At 50.1% G+C, this 14,404-nt stretch overlaps 1 protein-coding gene across 1 annotated transcript in view; it reads left to right on the forward strand.

Annotated features, from left to right (window-relative positions):
* Window positions 1–14,404, forward strand: part of synpo (synaptopodin) — a 20,347-nt gene continuing 5,943 nt past the window's right edge. Inside the window, exons 1-3 of the mRNA XM_033029749.1 lie at window positions 1–479; window positions 10,206–11,395; window positions 11,531–11,878. Coding sequence (XP_032885640.1) covers window positions 149–479; window positions 10,206–11,395; window positions 11,531–11,878 — 1,869 coding nt within the window. The 5' untranslated portion in view covers window positions 1–148. The remainder of the gene's footprint in view (window positions 480–10,205; window positions 11,396–11,530; window positions 11,879–14,404) is intronic.

Raw genomic sequence — 14,404 nt, forward strand, 5'->3', positions numbered from 1 at the left:
GGAGGAGCCCTTGTTTCTATCTCCATCTTGCGGTTGGACTTGATACCTGTTGAAGGTTGTTCCACAACCAGCCACACAAGGCTCAATCACCGTTGAAGTGGGTTGGACATCCTGCCACCTCCTGCAGGTGGAGACACTGACCGGCCAGATGCAGTTCGAGGCAGATGTGCGTCCGTGCAGTTACATCACACAGGAGCCAAAGTCCGGATGGCCCGTGGGAGGGGCAGCTCCCTCCCCACCAGGCATGTGGGAGGAGGCAGGCGGGCGAAAGGGCGGAGTGGTGGGTGTGGACGTGGAAAGGCTGTGTCTCTCACTCAACATCTCCGGGGTCTCTGGACCAGCTCCTACGGCCTGCGAGGAGGTCGGCTCCCTGGACGAAGGCATGGACCCCATCGACAAACCCCCGGAGTGCGGTGAAGAGGAGAGGTCCACCAACAGGGGCCCTGGTGGGAGCGAAACTCCACATCAAACTCCAGCAAGTAAGGATGGTTATCTCGATTCCTCCCACGCAGTGACCTTTAGAAACTATATCTTTTCAATAAAACCTCAATGATTAGATACTGCACTGTTAGCAATAAAGGTCCCACAGCAGTGTGTCAGGAAATTAGCGCAAGCTTACAAACACAGTGGAGGTAGTGTGGGTAGTGTGGGAGGGGCAGTACTAAACATAGAAACATAGAAAATAGGTGCAGGAGTAGGCCATTCGGCCCTTCGAGCCTGCACCGCCATTCAATATGATCATGGCTGATCATCCAACTCAGTATCCCATCCCTGCCTTCTCTCCATACCCCCTGATACTTTTAGCCACAAGGGCCACATCTAACTCCCTCTTAAATATAGCCAATGAACTGGCCTCAACTACCATCTGTGGCAGAGAATTCCACAGATTCATCACTCTGTGAAAAATGTTTTTCTCATCTCGGTCCTAAAAGATTTCCCCCTTATCCTTAAACTGTGACCCCTTGTCCTGGACTTCCCCAGCATCGGGAACAATCTTCCTGCATCTAGCCTGTCCAACCCCTTAAGAATTTTGTAAGTTTCTATAAGATCCCCCCTCAATCTTCTAAATTCTAGCGAGTACAAGCCGAGTCTATCCAGTCTTTCTTCATACCATTCGCTTTCTTCACTGCCTGCTGCACCTGCATGCCTACTTTCAATGACTGGTGTACCATGACACCCAGGTCTCGTTGCATCTCCCCTTTTCCTAATCAGCCACCATTCAGATAATATACTGAGGGAGTGCGCACTGTAGGGGGGGGGGGCGGCACAGTATTGAGGGAGCGCCGCATTGTGAGAGGGGTGGTAGGGTTCCTCAGGATGCTCCACTTTCCTCCCACATCCCAGCGACGTGGGGGATTGTAGGTTAATCAGCCCTCTGTAAATTTAACCGCTCTAGTGTGTAGGGAATGGATGCAAAAGTGGAATAACATAGAACTAGTGTGAACGGGTGATCAATGGCCGTCGCCGACTCGGTGGGCCGAAGGGCCTGTTTCCCTGCTGTATCTCTAAACTAAACTATACTACATTAAAGGGTCCTGATCCGAAACGTAACCTATACATGTTCTCCAGAGATAGTGACTGACCTGCTGAATTATTCCAGCACTTTGTCTCCACCTAAACCACATTAAACCTCTTCTGCGCTTTCTTCAAAGATAGTATGTAAGTATCTTAGCATGTAATTAGGGAAACTAATATTATAATTTATTGTGAGGGAATTTAATACAAAAGTTGGTAAATAATCTTTCAGTTTGATAGATCTGGGGTACTTAGAACCTAGAATATAGAACTATGAACATTACAGCACAAGAGCTGGCCCTTCGGCCCACAATGTCTGTGCCTAACGTGATGCCAAGACCAACTCTTATCTGCCTGATCTGCGTGATCCATGTCTCTCCATTCCCTGCCTATCCATGTGCTATCTCCCGAATGCCAAACACTTCGACTCCCCATTCCCATTCCCACACTGACCGTTCTGTCCTGGGCCTCCTCCACTGTCAGAGTGAGGCCACACACAAACTGGAGGAACCGCACCTCATATTTCGCTTGGCCAGCTCACAACCCAGCGGTGTGAGTGTTGATTTCTCTCATTTTAAGTAACCCCTGCATTCCCTCTCTCTCCGTCTCTCCCCCACCCCAGTGGTCCTGCTAGTTTCACTGTTTATATCCCTTCGTTAGCACCTCTTCCACAGCCAACAATGGACCATTGTGGACTCCATCTTTCCTGGGTCATCGGTGCTGGCCCTGATTTGTACCTTGTCATACCTCCAGTTTCCCTCTCCCCTGACTCTCAGTCTGAAGAAGAGTCTCGACACTTCGCTGATTCCTTTTCTCCAGAGATGCTGCCTGACCCACTGAGTTACACCAACATCTTGAGTCAATGTTCTGCCTATCCAGAAGTCTGTGGGCTGTATCTTAGCTTAAAGCTAGATGTTTATTTAGACTGTACTTTAAACTTTAGAGATCCAGCATGGAATCAAGCCTTTAGGCCCACGGGCTCCATGCCGACCAGCGATCACCCCGTATAGTAGCACTATGTTATACACCAGGGACAATTTTACAGAAGCCAATTAACCCACAAACCTACATGTCTTTGGAATGTGGGAGGAAGCCAGAGCACCCAGAGAAAACCCACGCAGTCCCAGGGAAGACGTACAAACTCCACACAGACAGCGCCCGCTGTCAGGGTCGAACCCGGGTCTCCGGCACTGTGAGGTGGTGGATCTACCACTGCGCCACTGTGCTGCCCGATTCTTTAGGAAACAAAAGAAAACTGCAAAGTGCTGGAGTAACTCAGCGGGTCAGGCAGCATCTCGGGAGAATTCAATTCAATTCAATTCAACTTTAATGTCATTGCACAAATACTGAGTATGGGTACAACGAAATGCAGTTTTGCGTCAGTCCGTAGTAGTAGTGCATATAGAAATTAAAAAAAAAGAAGATACAGAATAATCAAAAATACAGAATAATTAAACAATGGGGACGGAGGGACCGGAGAAATCTATCGGCGGGACTCCGAGTTCAGCAATGTGATGGTATAATTGTAGAAGCTGTTCCTCATCCTGCTGGTACGAGACCTGAGGCTCCTGTACCGCCTCCCTGATGGGAGGAGGGCAAACAGTCCATGGTTGGGGTGGGAGGGGTCTTTAATGACCTTCCCAGCCCGTCTCAGACACCGTTTTCGGTGGAGGGCATCCATGGCAGGGAGCGGGGCACCGATGATGTGCTGCGCGGTTTTCACCACCCGTTGTAGTGCCTTCCTGTCCGCAACAGTGCAGCTGCTGTACCATACCGTGAAGCAGGTGGTCAGGATGCTCTCGATGGTACAGCGGTAGAAGTTGGTACGTATCTGGGGGGACAGGTGGGCTTTCTTGAGCCTCCTCAGGAAGTAAAGGCGTTGCTGTGCCTTTTTGATCAGCGTGGAGGAGTTGAGGGACCAGGACAAATCCTCCGAGATGTGTACCCCGAGGAATTTGTAGCTGGAGACGTGCTCCACCTCAGTCCCGTTTATATGGATGGGGGTATGACTGGGGGTATGACTGCCTCCTCTGACGGTAGAGAACATGGACAGGTGACGTTTCGGGTTGGGACTCTTTTTCAAACTCTGTTAGTTTTAAAGGACCTGCAATGGGTGTGATGTGTTGCCTCCCGAGCAAAGGTTGACAGGTTGGTCTTTGAACTGCAAGAGATTAGAGAAAAGGGAGAGGATGTTACTGTTATTGTTTTATTATTGTCACGGTACCAAGATACAGTGGAAAAAAATCTGTTTGTGTTCTGTCCAGTCAAACCATACCGTACACGAGTACAATCAAACCACACGCTGGTACAGCAAGTCGTGCAAAGCGAAAAATACCAGAGTGCAGAATATAGCGTTAGGGCGGCACAGTGGTGCAACGGTAGTGTTGCTGCCTCACAGTGGTGCAACGGTAGAGTTGCTGCCTCACAGTGGCAGAGACCCGGGTTCCATCCTGACCTCGGGTGCTGCTTCACTCTGCACACCGACAAATGCTTATCAATATTGCAGGTCCTATAATTACACATGCAACCAGAAAGTTACTTTGATATTTCTTCACAAGATCCAGGCATCATTGACAAAGACAGCATTCATCGCCCATCCCAAATTGCCCTGGAGGAAATGTGGCCGAACTACCTTTATTGATGGATTGATGGATGGATGGATCAATTGATTGATTGATTTACAGTGGAATCTTATAGAGTCTAACATGGGCAGGAAATATATACAGCAAATGGTAGGGCTCGGGGGAGTTTTGTGGAGCAGAGCGATCCAAGAGGGTGGTACATAGTTCCTTGAAAGTGGCGTCACAGGTAGATATTGTTATAGAGCTGAGGAATCTAGCAGTGCAGGTACATCATTCCATGAAAATGGCTTCTCAGGTAGATAGGGTGGTCAAAAATGATTTTGGCACATTGGCCTTCATCAGTCAGAGTCTTGAGTATAGTTGAGAGGTCATGTTGCAGTTAGATAAGACGTTTGTGAGGCCACATTTATTGTGTTCAGTTTTGCACACCATGTTATAAGATGTTGGAAAGGGTACAGAGAAGATTTACGAGGATGTTGCTAGGACTCGAGGGTCTGAGCTGTAGGGAGAGGTTGAGCAGGATAGGATTCTATTCCTTGGAGCGCAGGAGGATGAGGGATGATCTTATAAAGGTGTATAAAATCATGAGAGGAATACATCAGATTTCCAGAGTAGGGAAATTGAGAACCAGAGGACATATGTTTAAAGTGAGGGAGGAAAAGATTTAATAAGAACCTGAGAAATAGCTTTTTTACACAAAGGGTGGTGGGTGTACGGAACGAGCTGCAGGAGGAGGTAGTTGAGGAGGGCACTATTGCAATGTTTAAGAAACATTTAGACAGGTACAAGGATTGGACACGTTTACAGGGGCCAAACGCAGGCAGGTGGGATGAGCGTAGAGGTTGGTCGTTGTGGGCAAGTTAGGCCAAAGGCCATATGACTTGATAATTTCATAACTGCAAAAAAAACACTAAGTGCTAGAGAAACTCAGCGGGTCAGGCAGCATCTGTGGAGGGAATGGACATGTGACGTTTCGTCAGACTGACCCAATTCATCGTCGGTCCATTTCCTGCGCAGATGCTGCCTGAACGGCTGAGTTACTCCAGCACTTCTGCTCAAGTGATGCATAGAAAGTCGTTTTTAACTGTTCTGGACTCTCAGCACGTAGAACAGTACAGCACAGCACAGCCCCACAATGTCCATGTCGAACACGATGCCAAGTTACACTGACCTCCTCTGCCTGCACATGGTGCATATCCCGCCATTCCCTGCATATCCATGTGCTGATCTAAAAGCCCCTTAAATAACATTATTGTATCTGCCTCCACCACCACCACCACCCCCGGCAGCGTCCCAATCTTTAGGTCTCGGTGAGTTTACCTAAAGCAAAACACAAAGTGCTGGAGTAACTCAGCAGGTCAGGCAATATTGCACAATATTGATTTCCAGTAAGGAATCAGGCCCTTCGGCCCACCGAGTCCATGCCAACCATCGATCGCCCGTTCTCACTAGTTCTATGTTATCCCACTTTCTCATTCACTCCCTGTACGCTAGAGGCAATTTACAGAAGCCAATTAACCTACAAACCCGCACGCTTTGGAGTGTGGGAGGAAACCGGAGCACCCGGAGGAATCCCACGCAGTCACATGGAGAACGTGAAAACTCCATACAGGCAGCACCCAATGTTAGGATTGAATCCAGGTCTCAGGTGCTGTGAGGCAACGGCTCTAACCGCTGTGCCACTGTGCTGGTATTTCTTGTTCCAATGTTCCTCAAATTTAAACTAAAAATAAAACACAGGAATTCACTTATCTTGTGGCTATCCACGAGGCATGTGCTATTTAACTTGCTTTAATTGCGTGCTTTAAATACACAGCACATAGTATGTTGGTTTAAATAGTTGATATTTTGCTGACTGTCTTTTAACATATTCCCCTGGAATTTCCTAGCTTGTTGTCACCTAAACCGATGCCCTCTGGATGTTAATTCCCTTACTCTGGGTAAAAGACGTTGTGCATTCACCGTATCTATTCCCCTCATTGTGTTGAGACATTTGGGCCTTTGAATATTTATTTTCCCAAATCCTCCAGCACTCACCTCTTAGATGAATTTGCCAGCTGGTTGTGGAACATTTCTCGTTGCTTGCCACTGCTGGTTCTCTCTGACTGAAACATGAGGGTGGGTGTCTTAAATTAGCTGCACCGACCGTACCTTTTATAACACCATGTTCTCTATCAGCATCTTATAGATGTGTACAAAATCATGAGAGGAATAGATCGGGGAGACGCACAGTGTAGGGAATTGGGAGGTCATATTGCAGTTGTAGAAGACATTGGTAAAGCTGCATTGTGCTCAGTTTTGGTCACCATGTTACCGGAACGATGTTGTCAAGCAGGGAAAGGTGCAGAGAAGATTTACAAGGATGTTGCTAGGAATCGAGGACCTGAGTTATAGGAAGAGGTTGAGCAGGCTAGGACTCTCTTCGTTGGAACGCAGTAGAATGAGGTGATCTTATAGAGGTGTACAAAATCATAAGAGGAACAGATCGGGTAGGCACACAGAGTCACGTGCCCAGAGTTGGGGAATCAAGAACCAGAGAACATAGGTTTAAGGTGAGGGGGGAACGATTTAATAGGAACCTGAGGGGTAACTTCTTCACACAGTGGGTGTATGGAACAAGCTGTCGGAAGAGGTATTTGAGGCAGGTACTTTAATAATGTTTAAGAAATAATTAGATAGGTACATGGATAGGAAAGGTTTAGAGGGATATGGGCCAAATGTAGGCAAGTGGGACAGGTGTAGATGGAGCATGATGGTCAATGTGGCCAAGTTACGCCGATGGGCCTGTTTACACTCTGTGGGATTCTACGACCTCTCCACAAATCCATGGATTATTTATCTGCGTATTTTTGGAGTCATCAACACATAGATTAGTTTAGTTTAGTTTATTCTCATGTGTACCAAGTGTACCATGTGTACCATATGTACCACGGTACAGTAAAAAGCTTTTGTTGCGTGCTAACCAGTCAGCAGAAAGACAATACATGATTACAATCAATCCATTTACAGTGTGTAGATACATGATAAGGGAATAACGTTTAGTGCAAGGTAAAGCCAGCAAAGTCTGATCAAGGATAGTCCGAGGGTCACCAAAGAGGTAGATAGTAGTTCAGCACTGCTCTCTGGTTGTGATAGGATGATTCAGTTGCCTGATAACAGCGGGGAAGAAACTGTCCCTGAATCTGGTGGCGTGTAGTTTCACACTATATTTCTTTTGCCTGATGGGAGAGAGGGGTCAAACAGTGTGGAAACAGGCCCTTCGGTCCAACTGATCCATGCATCCTCGTCCCACCCTCCCATCTCCTCAGGCCCTCGGGTCCTGGCAAATCCTCCTAAATCTTCTCTGCATCCTTTATTTCTGCCTTCATATCATCCTTCCTATAGCAGGGTAACCAAAACTGCCCCCTTCACCTTAAACCTGTGTTCTCCGGCCTTCATTCCCGTACCCTGGGTAAATGACTATATGCATTCACCCTATATCTGTACGGTTTAGTTTTAGGCAAACAGCATGGCCCTTCGGCCCACCAAGTCCGCATCGACCATTGATCACCCAATCCCACTGGTTCCATGTAGATACAAGGAACTGCAAGTAAATTCATGTTCATGTGATAGGAGCATAGAAACATAGAAACAGAAAATAGGTGCAGCAGGAGGCCATTCGGCCCTTCGAGCCAGCACTGCCATTCATTGTGATCATGGCTGATCGTACCCTATCAATAACCCATGCCTGCCTTCTCCCCAGAATTAGGCCCTTCAGCCCATCAAGTCTACACTGCCTTTCAATCATGGCTGATCTATCTTTCCCTCTCAACTCCATTCTCCTGCCTTCTCCCCATAACCCCTGACACCCTTCCTAATCACAAATCTATCAGTATCTGCCTTAAAAGTGGACCTGACCTCCGCAGCCTTCTAAAATGCTAGAGTAATTCAGCGGGTCAGGCAGCATCTCTGAAGAAAAGGAATAGGTGAGATGCTGCCTGACCGCTGAGTTACTCCAGCATTTTCTGTCTATCTTCAGTGTAAACCAGTATCTGCAGTTCCTTCCAGCACATTTTGGCTGCTCCACTGTGAAATCTCTCAAGGTATGCCAACATTGAAGAAGTTCTCCTCCTCTCTCTGACGGGAGTTCTGTATGACCCTCTCTCGCTGCTCCCCCTCTAAAGATTCCTCCTGCTCTCCGCTGCCCCTTTTCAATACCTCTAGTTTCCCTCTCCCCTGACTCTCAGTCTGAAGAAGGGTCTGGTCCCAAAACGTCACCTATTCCTTCTCTCCAGAGATGCTGCCTGACCCACTGAGTTACTCCAGCACTTTGTGCCTATAAACAAGGAACTGCAGATGCTGCTTTACACAAAAGGACACAAAGTGCTGGTGTAACTCTTGTGTACCTTCATGTATCCTCTTGCACTTTGTGTTTTGCTCAAGATTCCAGCAACCGCAGTGTCTTTAAGAGGGGGAGTGTGGAGGGCGGGCGCTATGACCCATGAGGGGGAATATCCAAGCTGTCTGCAGCATGTTTGGAAATGGATGCAGCCGCTCCGATTCTGTGCCATTTAATCCGCTCTGGCGATTTCATTGCACTCCACAGAAAGTTAAAGTTAGTTTGACAGACACATGCATTTGTTACTGACTATCTAATAGCACGCTGGCAAGAATAAAAAAGGGCGGGACAGAGTTGGAAATGATATTGCAAAAAAGCAGAGGGCAACGTTACCGTTTGATCTGGGCTCGGAGGGGAAGCAAGGTAAGAAACGACAAATATTTCGAGCATGGAGCTCAGTAACGAATCCTGCATTTATGCATTTTGCTGTTTGCACCAAATACAATCAAATAAAAACCTTACGGAAGTAAACCGTCGATTCATAAACTTGGCACTGGTAAAGTTTCAAACTTTTTTAAAAAGGTTCATTTTTCATGATAAAAGTTTGCAGTAACCGAAATTATATCTGCAATATATATTAAAAAAAACGTGATTAATGTTGTCCGATTAAATATAATAGTTTAACGGGTTAATTCGGAAGGTTTTGTTTTCAGTAAACTGACTTGGTTTTGAAATGTTATTAATCAGTGTATTGCGTTTCCCTGCTAATTTTCCATGCGGTGGTGTAATTTCCCGGAGTAACGGGAAAGGAGACGAATCCTAAACTCTCTTCTCCGCCGGACCCGAATGTTGATGCTAGAGTCATCTGTTGACAGACTATGTGCGTCAATATGTTCTGTGCCATTTCATTCTGTGGGACAGATATACTGAAGCAAACTCTTATAGCTTGCACATGTGGCGCCATCTCCCGTTAACAGCACACCCGCAAACTGCGGAAGAAAATATGCATTCATGTAGCGCCTGTCCCGTGTGGAATTGAGAGCAGCTGGCAGCCAATTCACACGCAGAGAGCAAGTCCATAAATCCCTGCAATAACTCGGCAGGTCCCCAACAACCCTCACCAACTTCCACAGATGTGCCGTAGAAAGCATTTTATTGGAATGCATCACAGCATGGTTTGGGAACAGCTCCATCCAAGACCACAACAAATTGCGGTGAATTGTGGACGCAGCCCAGACCATTGCACAAACCAACCTCCCTTCCATTGACTCCATCTACACTTCACGCTGCCTGGCTAGGCCACCAAAATAATCAAGGACCAATCACCCCCCCTTTTGCCCCAGGATGAAATGTCTAAGACTAGAGGGCATAGCTTAATGTGTGAGGGGGAATGTTTAAAGGCGATGTGTGGGGCAAATGTGTGTTTTTTAAACGGAGGTGGTGGGGGCCTGGAACACGCCTCCAGGAGTGTTGGAGGAGACGTATACGATAGTGGCGTTTAAGGGACTTTTGGATAGGCACGTGGTTAAAGAGGGATATGGATCACATCCCTGTATACAAACCTGCACGCCTTTGGAGGGTTGGAGGAAACCGGAGCACCCGGAGAAAACCCACGCGGTCACAGGGAGAACGTACAAACTCCGTAAAGTCAGCACCCATGGTCAGGATCAAACCTGGGTCTCTGGCGCTGTGAGGCAACTCTGCAGCTGCGCTATCGTGCCGCCTCTCGGTGTTGTTTTAACCAGCTGGACCTGATCACTAACGCCACCTTCCTTCCATCCTTCCTTCAGGTCTCCACGGCAACTGGGGAGGAAGCGAACAGGAGGTTGTGGGGCCAACGGTCCAGAGCGGGCAGATCGCCACACAGCAGACGACGCCGCCCAGCGCCAACTCCAAGGGCGCCCTCCTCTTCAACCGGCGTAAGAAGCGGGTCAACCAGTTTGCGCTCGGTGAGCCGGCAGGCCCGGATGGAGGGGGCAGGGAGCCCGAGGGATGTCTAAGCCCCGAGGAGACCAGCGTGCCCTACTTCGAGCAGCAGTCAGCCAGCATGGAGAAGGAGAAGGAAGAGGAGGTGGTGGTGGTGGTGGCGGCTAGGCCTCAGGCTGAGGAAGTGAAGGGGCCCAGCCTAACTGCCCACGCCGAGGCCTATTTGGAGCTGCCGAGGGAGGCCCGAGGGGCGACCGAGGGCCAGAGGGGGGCCCTGCAGCCTTGGTCGGCCAAGACAGGCATCCTGGAGCATTCGAGACTCCGCAACGCCAGCCGGAAACCCATGTTCACCTTCCACGAGCGGCCCAGGCTGGAGCCCAATCCCGAGCTGCTGTCTCTGGTGCACGGAGCTGACGGGCAGCGCAAGGCCGCAGGTGGAGGTGGAGGTGGAGGCGGGGGCGGGCCAGGGCAGGGTCCGGGCGACGAGCTGGGCCTGGGGGCCGAGGCCTGCATGCTAGGTCAGCCCAAGGCCCCGGCTCCCGGACCCCCTGCTGGCGAGGAACGGCCGGCGCCAGCCTGGGCCTCGTGCTTGAGGCCTCGAGAGCTGAGGGGGGCGCCGCCGCCTCTACGCAGGCCCGGGGGCTCGCCAGGTCTGTCCGAGGTACGGGGCAAAGGGGCCGAGCTGTTCGCCCGGCGCCAGACTCGCATGGAGCGCTTCACCATCGAGGGCCCAGCTCCTAGGCCCCCCTCGCCCACTGCCTCGCTGCCGCCCAGTTGGAAGTGCAGTAACAGTCTAGTCCTGCTCCGGGGCAGGTCCTACAATGGCAAGGCTGAGGCTCCAGGTCTAGTCCGGGGTGGAGCATTCAACAACAAAACCGAGGCTCCAGGCCTAGTCCGAGGCAGGGCCTACAACGGCAAGGCCGGGGCTTCGGGCCTAGTCCAAAGTACAGCCTACAGCAGTAAAGCTGAGGCTCCAGGCCTTGTCCGGGGCAGGTCCTATAGCAACAAGGCCGAGGCTCCAGGCCTAGTCCGGAGCGGGTCATATAACGGCAAGGCCGAGTCTCCAAGCCCAGTCCCAGGCAGGTCCTACAGCAACAAGGCCGAGGCTCCAGGCCTAGTCCGGAGTGGGTCATATAACGGCAAGGCCGAGGCTCCAAGCCTAGTCCCAGGCAGGTCCTACAGCAACAAGGCCGAGGCTCCAGGCCTAGTCCGGGGCGGGTCCTACAGCAACAAGGCCGAGGCTCCAGTCCTAATCCCGGGCGGGACCTATAACGGCAAGGCTGAGGCTCCAGGCCTAGTCCGCCGGCAGATCAGCTCGACCTCCTTGGTGCTATTGCCGCCCACCGGGGCCTCTCCCACTGGGCGCGGCTCGGCTCCCCCTCCCCCTACCGCTGCCAGGCCGCCCGCGCCCAGGATCAACGGTGTCGCTGCGGAGACGACTCGAGGCGCCGACTCACCCACTGCCGGAGTTGGGCGCGGAGGAACGACCACCCCCAGGCCCAGCTTCTCGGCGAGGAGAGCCGGACTCGAGGCCCAGGTGTGGATGCCGCGCGGGGTATTTCTGTGAACGTTACGCATGTGCGTGCGTGTTGTGGCGTGTGGGGAACATGTGTCTGTCCCCTCCAGCAACATGCAGGCCCCGAGGCCTCACCTCGAATCCCAGGCCCACTCCCGTGACGACCACTCCATAATCTCGCATTCTCTGTATGCTTACTACTCCTCTCCCGACATACAAATGTGCGCTGCCCCTCTGCTACCATGTCCCTCCCCTCCCCTCCCTCTCTTCCCCTTTCTCCCCTCTCCTCCTACACCTGCGCCCGCCCCTTTCTCTCACTCCCCTCAGCCCCGTCACCCACTCCTCTCCATGATGTACACACGCACTCCCCCACGCTCTCACTCACCCCCAGGGCAGGGATTCTGAGTCGTTGATAGCAGCATTAAAGGGACATTGAAGTAAATACTTTAAGCTCAGGGTCACAAATCCGCTGCCTGAGAAGTTAAAACCAGCAGAACCCCCAAATATTTTAAAGAAAACTTAAATATCTAAAGAGCTGTGATTCTCATGATGGAAAGTGGGATTTAGTTCGGACCAGGTCAGACAAGATGGGCCAAATGGCCTCCTGAGTCCGATTTCTCCAAAGAACATCAAAGGGTTATTGAGCTCTATCCGAAACGTCACCTCTCCCTCTTCACCAGAGATGCTGCCTGACGCATTGAGTTACTCCAGCACTTTGTGTATATTTTTGTTAACCAGTTTCTGCAGTTACTTGTGTCTCCATCTCTTTGTTCTGTTGACCTGCGCCCTGAGCCGCTGAGTTCCTCCAGCACTCTGTCTTTTGCTCAAGATTCCAGCATCTGCAGTTCCTTGTGTTTCCTGATTTAAACTGGCAAAAGAAGTTTGTGGAATTCAAGGAACTGCAGTTGCTGGAATCTTGAGCCGAAGACAAAGTGCTAGAGGAACTCAGCGGGTCAGGCAGCATCTGTGGAGGGAATGGACAGGCGACATTTCGAGTCAGTTTGAAATGTCGCCTGTTCATTTCCTCCACAGATGCTGCCAGATCCGCTGAGTTCCTCCAGCACTTTATGCGTTACTTGAATCCCGAACTATCTCCATGCCCTTTAATGTGGGTGACAGAGTCATATCTGCCTCATTAGGCTCTTTAGAACCACTGCCTCACAGAGCCAGAGACCTGGTTCGATCCCAACCTCGTGTGCTATCTGTGTGTGTAGAGTTTGCATATTCTCCCTGTGACCGCCTGGGTTTCCTCCAGGTGTAATTAAGTCACAGCGTAATACAGTGTGGAAACAGGCCCTTCAGCCCAACTTGCCCACGCCGGCCAACTTGCCCCATCTGCACTTGTCGCACCTGCCTACATTTGACCCATATCCGTCTAAACCTATCCTATCCGTGTACCTATCTAAATGTTTCTGCAATGTTGTGATAGTACCTGCCTCAACTACCCCCTCCAGCAGCTCGTTCCATACACCCACCACCCTCGAAGTGAAAATGTTGCCCCTTGGGTTTCTATTAAATCTTTCCCCTCTGATCAGGTGCTCTGGTTTCCACCCATGTCCAAAGGCATGTGGGGTTTGTAGGTTAATTGGCCCTCTGTAAATTGCCCCTAGTGCGTGGGGAGTGCATGAGCAAGTGGGAAAGTATGACGCTGTGGGCCGAAGGGCCTGTTTCCAAGCTGTATCTTTGAATGCAACCAAAACTCATGGGCCTTATATCCCCACTGGTAGCAAAATCCTCTCCCCAACATCCTTATCTTTATGACACAGATAAATATGTTTCTGTTTGACTGACTGAATCTGGGCATGCTACTACACTAAAATTGTTGATTCTTGCTCTTTTACTCTATCTGTAATTTATTAAACCTCTCGCAATGAATTGTGATTTACTACTTCTGTTCTGTAATCTGAAATATTCTACTGTACTTCAGCCGGATTGTATTCTGCACTTTAATAAAGCTATTCCTTTCAATTTCCTCTCTCTCTCTTTCTCTTTTTCTCTCTCTTCCCCTCTCCCTCAGATATATCGGCCCAACTTGTCCTTGCCTACCAAGATGCACGAGTCCCACTTGCTCGTATTTGGCTCATGTCCCTCCTCCAAACCTTTCCTGTCCATGTATCTGTCCAAACGTCTTTTAAATGTAGATCTGATACCTCCCACAACTATCTCCTCTGGCAGCTCGTTCCATACATCCATCACTCTCTGTGAGAACAAGTTGGCCCTCAGGTTTCTATCATTATTGGCGCAGTGGGTAGAGGCACTGCCAGGGTTCGATTCTGACCCCGAGGGGTGGGGGGGGGGGGGGGAAGAGGTGTGTCTGTGTCATAGAAAATAGGTGCAGGAGGAGGCCATTCGGCCCTTCGAGCCAGCACCGCCATTCATTGTGATCATTACTGATCGTCCCCAATCAATAACCCGTGCCTGCCTTCTCCCCATATCCCTTGATTCCACTAGCCCCTAGAGCTCTATCTAACTCTCTCTTAAATCCACCCAGTGATTTGGCCTCCACTACCCACTGTGGAAGGGCCTGTTTCCCCGCGGTATGTCTAC

The sequence above is a fragment of the Amblyraja radiata genome, chromosome 11, assembly GCF_010909765.2.
Source record: "Amblyraja radiata isolate CabotCenter1 chromosome 11, sAmbRad1.1.pri, whole genome shotgun sequence".
NCBI classification, from domain to species: domain Eukaryota; kingdom Metazoa; phylum Chordata; class Chondrichthyes; order Rajiformes; family Rajidae; genus Amblyraja; species Amblyraja radiata.